Source organism: Leopardus geoffroyi, chromosome A1, assembly GCF_018350155.1.
Source record: "Leopardus geoffroyi isolate Oge1 chromosome A1, O.geoffroyi_Oge1_pat1.0, whole genome shotgun sequence".
NCBI classification, from domain to species: domain Eukaryota; kingdom Metazoa; phylum Chordata; class Mammalia; order Carnivora; family Felidae; genus Leopardus; species Leopardus geoffroyi.
In genome coordinates this window covers 204,387,501-204,400,688 of record NC_059326.1, presented here as the reverse complement: position 1 = coordinate 204,400,688, position 13,188 = coordinate 204,387,501, and the positions used below count along the sequence as shown (strand labels likewise).

Below are 13,188 nucleotides of genomic sequence, written 5' to 3'. Positions count from 1 at the left end.
TACCCCACCACATCTACCTGTTTTTGATTTTTTTAAGTAGGCTCCCCACCTGACGTGGGGCTTGAACTCATGATCCTGAGGTCAAGAGTCACATGCTCTACTAACTTAGGCAACCAGGCACCCCTACCTCTGTTCTTAGTTTAATCATTCCTTTTCACCATTCTCTTAAATCAAGGATTCAAGACCTGACCTCAGTCCCCATTTCATCTCTTCTTACTATATACACCCGTGTTGCTTTTACATCCACCCTTGGTTTTTAAAAGAGTCTTGGGGCGCCTGGGTGGCTCAGTCGGTTAAGCAGCCGACTTCGGCTCAGGTCATGATCTCGCGGTCCGTGAGTTCGAGCCCCGCGTCGGGCTCTGTGCTGACAGCTCAGAGCCTGGAGCCTGTTTCAGATTCTGTGTCTCCCTCTCTCTCTGACCCTCCCCCATTCATGATCTGTCTCTCTGTCTCAAAAATAAATAAACGTTAAAAAAAATTTTTTTTAAAGAGTCTTACCCCCTTTCAATGTATGTAATCGGCTACATAGGACTGGCCTATAATCTTGTGTAGAATATGTCAGAATATAAGTAAACATTAAACCATATGGTCTCTCCTGAGGAGAGCCACACAATTTTATTTCTTCTCTCTGGAGAACTTCCAAATCCACCAGATCCCTCCCAGTGCTTCCAGCTGCCTGATAGACCTCTCTTCATGTTCCACTCAATCCACATGACTAAATTAATCAAACTCAATCCACATGACCAAAATGGAACATAATCATTCCCACCAAAGCAATTTCTGCAACGTCCCCTAATTTCACTTTCATTCTTACCTCCCTCAAGTCCAGGGTACATACAATAGCCACAGAGATCTTTTAAAATAAAAATGAGATCTATCACATGCTGGCTCACAATCTACCACTCTGCACTTACATGACATTCCTAACCATGGCCTATAACAGCCACATAATGTGGCCCCATCTTCCTCTCCAAATGTCATCTCATAACTCTCTCCTTGCTCAGGACACTTTAGCTACACTGGCCTTTTTAATGTTTTTAAAACAGGATGTTTCCTATATCAGAACCTTTGCACTGTTCTTTCGGCTTAGCCTGTCCTTCCCCTGGCTTATCACATGGCTGGCTCTTTGTCTTTTAAGCTTAAATATCACTTCCTCAAAGGCCTGACTTTATTGTTCCCAGTCATCTCCCAATCACTTTTTATCCATTTCATCTTTCTTACTCATAGCATCTATCACTATCAAAACTGATTCTATTCATTTGATCCCTTTTTGACTTTGCCCACCAGGGTATAAACTCAATCAAACCAGGCCTCATCTGTCTTACTCACCATTGTATCCCTGGCATTTAAAACAATAGTTGGCAAATACTAAGGGTGCAATAAATATTTATTTAATGATGAAAGAATAAGCAAGTGAATTTCAAAATTCTTGTTCCTCCTGAATTTGCAATTTAAGTTAATGGCATCTCAATGTTAGCAATATTTCTCTCCACAGCCTTGTAGCATGTCTTGTTGATTTGGTAGGTTTCTTTTATGAACCCGGCTCCTTTTCCATTTCAGTTCATCAACTTTCCCCTTCATTTCTGCAACTATCTGGGACCTTCTTCCAGTTTCTTCCCTCTCCAATCCATTTCCAGTATTGCTGTTATAGGAAACTTTCCACTATCCAGACCATACCAACCATTTTACAACACTTGATTACATACTTGTTCGTTTAGCGAGCAATATTCATAACAATACATGTATTTATACTGCATATATGTAAACATATATATAGAAATATAGTTAATACATATAAATAGAAATATATATCTCAGATGTCTACTTGCTATTTCAGAAAAAAATAGAAATATATGTGTGTGTGTGTATGTGTGTGTGTGTGTATATATATATATATATATATATATATATATATATCTCAGATGCTATTTCAGAAAAAAATAAAAATTGCCGAATGGGAAAAGATCTCTATGTTTGGCCAAGTTTTTAATTAAAAAAAAAAAAAAGTTAGAGATATAGTTGTTATTTACTTAAATAACAAGCATACACAAGAAACAGTGGAATATTTAAAGTTCCCAGCCTATCATAAAAAAACATAATCCGGCTCCAACCCACATTTCAGCTTCATCTTTACCGTCTTATTCCTGTTTGTTTTCACCACCCAGTACATTACGTCACAGTATATTTAACAATCTCCGTACTTGACAAGTCTGTACTTGACATCAATTGGACCTCATTTTTCAAAATGGCAATATGTAGTTACAGAAAAAGCCTCACCAAAACAACCACCAACGTCTTGGACTCAACACGGCAATTCTGAGATGAAAAGTCGCGGAAAAAAGGCCAATCAACGGCCCCTGTGCTTTAATTTGCCAAAATGCTTGAAGTCTGCCCACGACTGCTTCTCGATGGATATTTCATGAATCTGACAAATTACCAACAAGTTATGTTTCTTGATGAGAGAAAACAGTGACAAGCGCAGAGGAATAAGGCCACAGGGAGAATATTTTTAGCCGAGACGTTCGTCGAGTCAGTAGCGGGAGAGAAGCTGAAACGCCAACCACCTCCCCGCAAAATAAACACAGGAAATCAGCAGTTCAAATCTTCCCTCAACCCGCGGAAGCGTCTTTCCTCTCCAAAAGACCGGAAGTCCCGCCCAAGCACGCCCTCTGTTCCGGGGGCCAATCCGTCGAGCGCCAAGCAAAGGACGGGACCGGAAGTAGGGGAGGTGGGCGTTCCCAGTCCTGAATGTGGTTGCTTCCTCTTTGATCTTTACTTCCGACACTCGAAGGTTGGAACCGGCCCCACCTGGTTGTGACTCCTCCCGTGAGGACCAGCATCTGATAGCTCAGCCAAGAGCTAACCACGTGGGTGGATTTTAGTGGACTAACGCTTATTTAATCTAAACAAAAATGATACCTTAATAAAGCTGTAAAAAACAAAAAACAAAACCAAAAAAACTTGGGTCAAAGAGACCTCTTCTTTTTCTAATTTGGTGTCAGAAAATATCTTTCAACTATGTATCTGCGCTTTTTTCCGAAGTAGCAAGTAGATGTGTCCGATAAATTTATTGTCATTAAGTATTTATGGAGAACCTACTATGTGCTGGGCACCTTAGAAATAAAGCAGGGAGTGAGACCCAGGGTAGAAGATGAGGACTGGAGATGAACTGGAAAGAAAGGAGTAGACAGTAATTTGATCACAGTTGTAGTAAGTGTTCCTAAAATAGAATACAGAGGTCTGTGAGAGCATGTAGTGGACAGACCTGAGGCTGAGGAAGTATTTCCAGTGAAATCCAAAGGGTAGGTAGGTTTAGCCAGGTACTGTGGAGGTGCAACTGTTTCAAACAGAGGTAACACAGGGCCCTGAGGTCCAAAGGAAAGATCTTGACCCTTAAAAAGCTAGTTTGGTTTAAGAACGGTTATAGAGGAGAGAGGCTTTTAGGGGAGAGAAAGCCTGAAGGGGGTGATAGAGATAAGTAAGGGCTAGATCATTATGGTTTTATGAATTATGGATTCTATCTTAAAGGCAATGGTAGGGGTGCCTGAATGCCTTAGTTAAGGGTCCAACTCTTATGGTTTGTGGTTTGAGCCCCAAGTCTGACTCTGCACTGGCAGTGTGGGGCCTGCTTGGGATTCTCTCTCTCCCTCTCAGAAATAGATATTAAAAAAAAAAAAAAAAAAGGCAATGGTAAACTATTACAAGGGCTTTAAGCAAAAGTGGCAACAGCAAGGAATAGGGAGAAATCTAACTCCTTACATTCATCTCCATTTTTGAAAGTCTGATAAGCAAATTGACTTCAAGCTTATGTAAAGTATAATAAGGGGACCCTCAGATGCCATGTTTTCATTGACCAGTAACATCAATTTGTATCACACAGTACTTAGGTCCTATCCTGTTCCCACCTTTTTTCCCCTCTAATGACTAAGAACCTCCTATTTGTTAACTACTACAAGGGGGTTTTATGATGCTATTTGTACTTTAGAAAGATACCTGGAACAGCTGGGTAGAGAATGGATTGTAGGATGTAGGAACAGATGTGGGGAGCCCAATAGTCTGAAAAAGCAACAGGAGAGATGGCATTTCAGACTCAAGATTAGACCGTGAGTCTGGAGAGCACAGCTCCAAGAAATACTTAGATCAATTCTATAGTCTTGGGGATGACTGAACAGGCATTGAAAACAGTTCCAGCAGTTCTGTAGGAGCAAGTGGATAGGTAGCAGTGCCATCAGTAAGAGGGATGCAAGAAAACAAAGTTTAGGGAATAGCATGACTTAAAGTTTGTGAGTCGTCCTAGTGGAAATGGCAAGTTAGCAAAAAGTGTAGAAACAAACCAATCCGGAAGTCAGTGTTGATAGCTGCTAACTGAAGCTTTAGGAGAGGATTAAATAGCCCAAAGATACAGTGACAGAAGAAAATGTTTAGGAGTGGGCTTTGAGGAACACCAATACTCAATAGATTAGCTAAGGGAAGAGAATCCCACAAACACTGGGGAACCACATAAAGCCAAAAAGGCTATTCTATTCCAGGTGCCTAGAGGTTTTCAATTTTGGTGTCACTTGAGTGTCAGATATTGCCTACAGAACAAGCTAAAGAATCAAGTATCTACTTGATTTAGTGGCATAAATGTAATCAGCAAGGGCTGTTGTATGTAGTGGCAGCAGAAGCTATGTGTTTGAAGGGCAAATAGGAAGTAGAAGAAAATGGGATATTTGAAAAATCTCACTAGAAAGCATAGAACTGTAGTTGGGAGAGAGAAATGTTAAGGGCCAGATTTCTCTCAAGAAGAATGACATGTTTGACAGCTCATGCAAAGAGGTTAAAAAAAAAAAAATACAGACTAAGTAACAAGAGAGTTCATGAGTCAGAGGGCACAGGTTTTGGGCACATGTGGAATACTTGGCCTTTAAGAGGAGGGATACATCCTGTACAAGAGGAAAAATGAAGTGAACGCAGATGCATTTGTATACATCTGCCCAATTTCTTCTGTGAAGCAAGTCCTTAGGGGATGAGGAGCAAATAGAGTGGAGAGTTTGAGATAAACAAGGTAATTAACACAGATCGCTGGCAGTGCTGACAGCCTAGGTGGCGATTATGAATTTACACTGGCACTAACCTACCAGAAAACATGGCCTCCAGCTGCCTGGGTGAAGCAGGTCCATCCAGGATTGGTGCTTTGCCAGGCTGACAACACAGTAGCAATATATATGACCTCAAATTATTTACGTATACCAAAGTCTAGTCAGCCAAAGATCACCAGGCTCAAGCCAGCAGGCTCTTAAAATAGGGACTTGTAAGCAAGGGAGCAAACTCCAGAGAAAAAACAAACGGCGTGCTACACCAAGGGGAAGAAGGCACCGACTGGTAAGATGTGGACTCCTGCTGAAGGATTCTGAGCAAGTTCTGAGGGAAGGGATACTAGTTCTGTGTTGGATGTTGTTTCTGAAGCAGGATTAGAAGCAGGGATTAATTAGGGATGTGGTGCTGTCATGAGGGGAGGACTATTTAGCAATTGGGTATCCCCAGGAATAGATGGGTGGGATAGCAAAGCAGGTTCTGAAGACAGCATTGGTAACAAAGCAGTGGCCACGCAAAGGGTCACGGTGGCAGTTAAAATTGCATGACTTTGGGGAAAATGTGTCCTGTTAACTTTGCAGCTGGCTTTATCTGTGTCTGTCCTCCCAGACTGATCAACAGCAAGGGTACTTTTTTTTCAGTGAGAGCAGATTTTCAGTCCTTCAGGCCTGAACAACTTTTTACTCTTTCATACCAAGTATCATCTTCTCTTGCTAAGTGTGATTTTTTTTCTTAAATGAGAACATCCTCCATATCCACCTGTCCTATAGTTCATGAAATACCTAGTCATTGAATTGCCCCTTTCTGACCATATCCAATCTAGAGTGAAACTCCAGTTTCTTAGGCCCTCTCCCAAATTATTCAACCAAAGCCCAAACCCCATGATGGGTTCTAAACACTCTCTCACTGACACACCCTACAGTTCCCCTTGGTGTGTATTCTGCTTTACTGCGAAAGTACTAAACCCAACCTGTTCAGATACATGTGTGTTCCTGGTAGTCTTTGGCTGGAAGGGCACTGAAAACAAAGACATAAGGTCAGAGTTGACGACACAAGAGCCAGATTTTGCTGGTACAAACCAATACTTGTGCTTTGTTACCAGAACAGAAGCCTAGGACATTCATTAGCACTTTTGTGTCCTTGCTCACTGGAGACCTACAAGATCTTAGGACCCATATTTCTGTTGAAGATACAGCAATTCTAAAGGCCAACAATTACAGCGCTGGCCATCTCTTCATGATATACTGTTGCAGTTTAAAACATGTCCGCACATTTCTTAATGGCCTCCTATCTGATATGGCTTTAATGACTCCCTTAGAACCAAGACTGTAACAGAAAAAATGCTGTGTGCACCTTCCAGATGCAGCTTCTTCCTAGGTCTTCTACAATGCCCCCTCTCAAAATCCAGCAGCCATGTTTGTGAAAAGTCCAGGCCACATGGACAGGCCACGTGTAGATGGGTCTGGCCAAGTGATATCTTCAAGTCATCTCAGCCCAGTCATCAGCCATGTGAGTGAAGAAGACTCAAGATGATTACAGCCCCCGGCTGTTGGAACTGCCTCCAGCCCTTAGTTTTCCTGGTTGAGGCCTCAAACATTGCAGAATAGAAAACAAACAAAACACAAACCCACAACTATCCCTAGTGTGCACCATCCAAATCACTGAACCAAAGAACTCACGAGAATAAGATGCTTATTGTTTGAAGACACTAAGTTTGGGTGGTTTTTTAGGCAGCACTAGTTAACTGGAACACACTGGAACTGAACCAGGTCCTATTGGTACCTGTTGAGTATAGCAGTGGTGAGTGACAATGAGCTAGTGGACAAAGCTGGACGGTTATTCACAGAGCAACTGCTAGAAGTTTATAGCATACTCAGCTATGGTGTACTTGGTCCCCGGTCTAATGTATTGCCCCTTCCCTACACCCTTTTCCCCACCCCCAAGATTTACACTGAGCACAGTCCTTGGAGAACTGCAGATGAAGGTAATTATCTACCATGTCGCAGGAGCCATTCTGAAAAAGAGAATCCTACTACAAGTTCCAAAAACCCCAACTATGTATATACTTCCCTTTTACAATAAGGAATCTAAAAGGTATTTTACATTTGTTAATTTTCCCAAGTAGACTTGTTATTGAACTAAATAACACACACACTAAACAGAATATCTCCTCTCCTAGTATAGTTTGATTTCAAACCCTTTTACAATGTCACATAAAAGTTCAACAGATATTCTTTAGTATCAGGATATCACTCCAAAAACTTAGAGGAAACAAAACTATTTAAATTTTATTTTCAAAGTCTAATTTTAATCCAGACTGAACAAACAAGCAGAAAAGTGAGAAACCTAACTGTATTAGCAGACACAGATGTACCAAATGTAAAACAGTGGGTTATTAACAGAACTATTTACATGCATTATTTACAAGCAATCCTTTTGTACAGAAGTTTTACTTTTATAGTTAGTTGGAAAAAGACGACGTTAGGTAAAAATATTTTTAAATAGGGCTGAGGTGGTACTATATTATAGTAAAAGTATTAGAAAAGTGATCCTCAAGGTGTATCAATTATAAAGCAGATGAAAACCTGAATGACAAAGATCTAGTAAAATTCTCTAGTAAAAAAGTCAATGCAACTCATGCTACAAAATAAAAATGAAAGCCATATAAATAAAGCAGAATGTTGTTGGCTTTAGGGCAATGAAGTTAGAAAACAAACAAAAAACAACAAAAAAAAACTCAATTCTAGAATCGCAATAAATGCTCAATGAAGAATCCTGGTTGTTTAGTTGGGAGTTTTAAGTTTTTGTGGGTTTTTTTGACATTTTAAAAGCCCTTGGTATCAAACAGCATTTGGATATGTATATCGCTTAATGATATATTCTAAGACTTTAGTGCTAAAGATTTTCATGGTTGTGATTCATATCTGAAACCCATTCATTGAGACCATGTAAAACTAAATGAAAGCTATATACTCATCTAAAAAAGGATGCTACATTTTGCAATAATATGTATTTCCAGCCTAAAACTTTTTCCCTCAAGAAAAGTAGAATTTAAAGGATAAGCTTCTAACCAACTAGCAAAATTTACTTTCAACATTTCATTTATTTCAAAATCGATTTTATTGCAGCCAAAACAGTGGAATTAACTGTACATAATAAACTATTATATATATATACACATTTTAAGTTATAGGGAATAAAGTTTATTTTGGCAGATAGTGTTAAACAAAATTAAAGTTGCATACATTAGTAACATAACTCAACATCCTTAATTTGGTATAAGTGTGACACATTTTCCTGCTTTCCTGTGTTCTGCTAAATCACCATAACCTAAACTGCTTTATAAAACTGATATGTTGAAATTTAGCTTTACTGTTTTCGCTTACGCTCTGATTCCAAACAAAACTTTTCATAAGCTTCTTCTATCTCTGGGTCCATCTCATCATCAATATCATCCAAGTATCTATGAAAGAAGTAAAGATGATTCATAAGTTTAATGTTTTTCAATTCAGAAGTATCTAAAATGCTAAACCACACACACACACACACACACACAGTATGGTACTGTAACTATCTTAGACTGTTAGAGAATGCATGTACTTTCCTGAATCACATACATGTCAGCCCTTAGACAACTAAATGCCTTATCTGGGAAATTCAATTTTACACCGGATTCTGAGTCTCTTGTGTTTGAAGTTAAGCTTCTGTCATACTTTTAGACATAAATTAAAACTTAAAAATTTAACCTAAGTAATCTCTACACCCCAAGTGGTGCTCGAACTCACAACCCTGAGATCAAGAGTCTCATGCACTACCGACTGAGCCAGCCAGGCACTGTGACACATGTTAAATTCTTAACCTAACCTAAAAGTTAATTTAAATGCTTGAACTATAAATTTGGGGGCTCAAGATTAGCATTTTCATAAATTTATCTTATTAACAATCACACTATAATTAGAACATAATTTCAGATGTACCATTTACCTCTGATACATTTTATGTCTACTTATCAGAATGGTATTCCTGAAATAATTTAGTCACATTCCCATTTATTTGGAATCACTTTCATAATAAGCTACTTTCGAGATCATCTATCTCAGAATTTTTTCAACTAGTAGGTAGTTTAAAATGATGGAAAACAAAGCTTTCCATGGTTAAGTATGGGTGGAAAATTTAAAATGATTATTGATTTAATAATATACATTCTTACTGAAAACCCACAGCCATTTTAAAAAGACAGGTACTACTATCATTTCCATATTTCTCATCTCCTTTTTTTTTTTTTTTTTTTTTAAAGTAATCTCTATGCTCAATGTGGGGCTTGAACTCACAACCTCGAGATCAAGAGTCACATGTTCTATGGACTCAGCAGCCAGGCACCCTTACCATCTCCATTTTAGAGATAAAAGAAAAAAGACTTTGGGAGGTTAAGTAAATACTGTAAGATTTGGGTAAGTGTGTGGCACAGCCAGAAATCTTTTCTCTTTTCTATACTTTTCCTCTACAACAACATGCTATCTATGTGTCTCCCCACCTCGCAAAAACCCCTTGCACTACACGTGTGACGAAACTATCTTGCCAGTTCTATCAACTTTTTCATTGTGTTCCTCCATTTCCAGTACAAGGCCATGTGCTGAAATGGCCACCAGTGTATTAGTGTCAGAGCATGTAATACTGACCAAGCAAAACTTCACAGGACAACCTGAAATTCAAGGCCAAGAACAATTTGAACTTACAATGGTATACCTAGCAGGGGTGAACCTTCTTAACGGTTTTGGAGTCCTTACATCCCTGTTATTATTTTTTTTTAATGAACTAGTATGTAAAAGTATGGTAATATTAGAAGATCTCAAATGGACTTAAGATTTCACTAGATACCAGAGAAAATAAAGGTGGTTCACTTTAAAACCTACAGCACACATGAGAGAGGAGATAAGAAAAATTAAGTCAGATTTAGTTCATTCATTCCTCCACTTAGGAAGAGAACCTGAGTAACTTGTCCAAATTCATATAAACTATTAAGAGCTAGAACTAAACCTCTCAAGTTCTTGGTTCTTCTGTAACCAAACACAATGCAATCTGATGGTAAGGGTGTGACAAAAGTTTCTTTTATTACAAATAATAGCAGGGAGAGAGATGGAGATATGTGAATATCTCACACCTTCCCTTTAGTCCAAACACTATTATGTCATTATCGGTGTTCTCCTTAATCTTAATTTATCCTTTAACAGCTGAGATCTGAGCTTTTTACTGTGTGCCAGGAGGTGGTTCTAGGTTTCTCACTTAGTCCTCAAAACTCAAAGAGGGGTCTGCTATCCCTACTTTACAGATGAAGAAACAGGCATAGCACCTACCCAAGATCTTACAGTATTCGAGCTGAACTAAATCTACTTTATAAAACTACGCTGGAGTATACTACTACTTTAAGTTTTTCCCCTTCAGATACATATGACGTTTCAGAATTGTAGTTTATGTGTTCTAATAGGATTTCTTGAAAGTTTTTGGTATACAAGTAGTATGTACATATCACTGTGACACCATCAAATCACAACGTGCATTCTTCATCTACCTTCTTCTAACCTAAACATCTACAAACTGTAGCCATAGAAACATCACAAAGAAAGCAGAAAAAAGAGAACTTACGGATCACCAGCCCCTGATAAATCTGTCCCATTTTCTTCATAATCTGGAAAAAAATCTTCTCTTTCAAGTAACTCTTGATATTTCTCTTGGTAATCTGTAAAAAGTTTTTTTTAGTTAAATGCTGACAAAAGTCAAAAAAGGCCAGTTTTCCTTAAAAATTGTTTTTAATATTAGTTTTAAGTAGATCCAAGGCTTAAACAGGAGTGAGCTACCAATCACATTTTATTAGCTTTTTACAAAATTTACATTCTAATTGGCTTGCTTTTGCTACCTGCATGCCCATAGATCTTAGTTACAATATTCGTCTAACTACGTGTTGCAAATCAAAGTCACTGTGAATATACCAGAGTACAGGTGACAGCCAAGGTGTATGCTGCTTATATTCTCTGCTGCTTCATTCCAGAAGACAAAATACCAGCTACGTAACTTGTTGGGAAAGTACATGTTCTTCCAAACCTCTTTCACAAGGAAGGATTTCAATCAAATAGCCTGGCCTCTGGGTCCCCTTACTTTTCCCCAAGAAAGTAAAGTGAGCTAGGTGGCTAGCAGCTAACAGCCACTGGCCCATGTTTCTCAATCAGATTAGCTAACCTAGCAAAGGTTCTGAGCACAGGGGATTTTCTTTTCTTCCCTCTCCTTAGAGACAGCTGGAAGGTAGCTACCTGATAAATGTTTCAACTATACTAACTTTCCCTTGGTTGGGTTCTTCCAAGGCAATACAGGTAGTATTATAGCTCCCCATAGGCCAACTGTCTTACACAGAGTTACTACGTGTCTTTTAAGAGTAGCATGTTCATACGGAGTACCTCTCTGAATGAGAAAAAGATCAGTGTGTATTCAAACTAGTTACCTTAAACAGATACCTCATATTTCAACAGGATAATTACATTAGAACTTATTTTTCCAAGATTGCCAGTCTCTAGAAAACTAATTCCAGCTTAAAGAGTTGGGGATATTTTGACATCTGGTTTTGGCAATTTAGAGACAAATTTAACTATAAAATCTTCCTGCAACAGATCCTTGAGGTAATAGAGAAGACAAACATTCTTTGACATGTACAGAGGGGGTTCATAAAAAAGCAAACCAAGTCACCAAAAAACAAACAAAAAGATACCTGAAAACCATACCTCCCTACTGCAGCCAGGAGGCTGTAGACCACACGCTCTCAGCAACAAAGGGGACTGGACTGAAAAACCCACAGAAGGTAAGAAAGCAAGGTCCTGGGTCCGTGTGAAACAGGGACATGGAATTCATGCCCATGCCCACCTCTCCGTGCACAAATCCAGCACCCTCCAAGGGCGGATATCCCAAGCAAAAGGTAGACCAAGAAAAAATAAAATGCGAAACACTCTGGTGGCAAAGACGGATAACAAAGAAACTTGCCGGTCTCTTCTTGGGTTTGGAGTAGGGACAAAAGTACCCTGAAGAAACTGGTCCCTCAGAGAATTTTGAACAATGGGCCTGCACCTCAAATTTCTACTACCCACATGAAAAACCCCTATGACAAGAGGTGTCCCTTGCGCAATTTTTACTTTTGTAATTACACTTTTCTGTAAATTTGAAATCATTTCCAAAAAATGTTTTGAGATCATTAAATATCAGATTGCAATAAAAAAGATCAAAATAAAAAAATCTGTGTGATAAAAAATAACAGGATTAGAATTAAATGACAAAATGTGAAACAAAAATAAGCGGGTTTAGAAGGACAAAAAACAAACAAAAAAAAGGACTTGAAAATCTAAAGATCAAGAGACTTAAGCAAATGAGACAAAGATGAAGAACAAAGAACCAAATGATTCAAGGTAACTTTGAAGAATAAGAAAGAAAGAAAAATCATCTTACCAGACATGGCAAGATTTACAGTGAAGTAGTAATTACGACTGTGGTATTGGTGTTGAGACAAAAGATCCACATGCATGGACACAGGAATGATACAAGTCTACAGAGGAGGCACACATCAGAGGGACATTGTAACTAGCACAGGATGGAAGACTCAACACCTGTTGCTGAGACAAGATAATATGGAACAAATATTTAATTTCCACTACATCCATCATATAAAAATTAGCCAGACGGGTTAAAGAAAGACCTAAATATAAAAAAGCAAGAAAGACGAAGAAAATGGAATTTGATAGTAATTCGGAAACTTTCTTAGCCACAGGGAACAGGAACAAGACAGCTACGTTTACATCAAAACTCAAAGCTTCTACATGACAAGGCAAACATAATGGAAAGACAGCACATACAGGTAGAAGCTAAGAGTCACTTTGTAAGCTACGGAATGAATTATCAGGTAAGACAGACTGGTGATCCAACAAAACACAAACAGGCAATTCGCAAAAGGAAAAAAATCAATAGAAACATGAAAAGAAACTCATTATCGCTAGTAAGGAAATAAAAGCTCACGATTTTGCATGATCTAACTGACAATAATTAGGTCCGCTAATAAGTGAGAAACAGGAACCTGCA

The 13,188-nt window shown here is 38.7% G+C and overlaps 2 protein-coding genes across 8 annotated transcripts in view; both read right to left on the bottom strand.

Moving 5' to 3' along the window:
* Positions 1–3,624, bottom strand: part of CA1H5orf34 (chromosome A1 C5orf34 homolog) — a 34,756-nt gene extending 31,132 nt beyond the window's left edge. For 2 of the 4 annotated variants that reach the window (XM_045438642.1, XM_045438635.1), the window contains exon 1: positions 2,278–3,624. The gene's annotated coding sequence lies outside the window, so the exon portion shown is untranslated. Of the gene's footprint in view, positions 1–2,115; positions 2,141–2,201 lie in introns of those variants that run through there. The other 2 variants (XM_045438652.1, XM_045438658.1) reach the window with 2 other exon arrangements.
* A 3,714-nt stretch (positions 3,625–7,338) lies between these two features.
* The window catches only part of PAIP1 (poly(A) binding protein interacting protein 1), a 32,317-nt gene continuing 26,467 nt past the window's right edge, over positions 7,339–13,188 (bottom strand). For all 4 annotated transcript variants that reach the window (XM_045438619.1, XM_045438628.1, XM_045438611.1 and 1 more), the window contains exons 10-11: positions 10,720–10,813; positions 7,339–8,539 (exon numbers count right to left, since the gene is read on the bottom strand). In XM_045438619.1, coding sequence (XP_045294575.1) covers positions 8,446–8,539; positions 10,720–10,813 — 188 coding nt within the window. In that variant the 3' untranslated portion in view covers positions 7,339–8,445. The remainder of the gene's footprint in view (positions 8,540–10,719; positions 10,814–13,188) is intronic.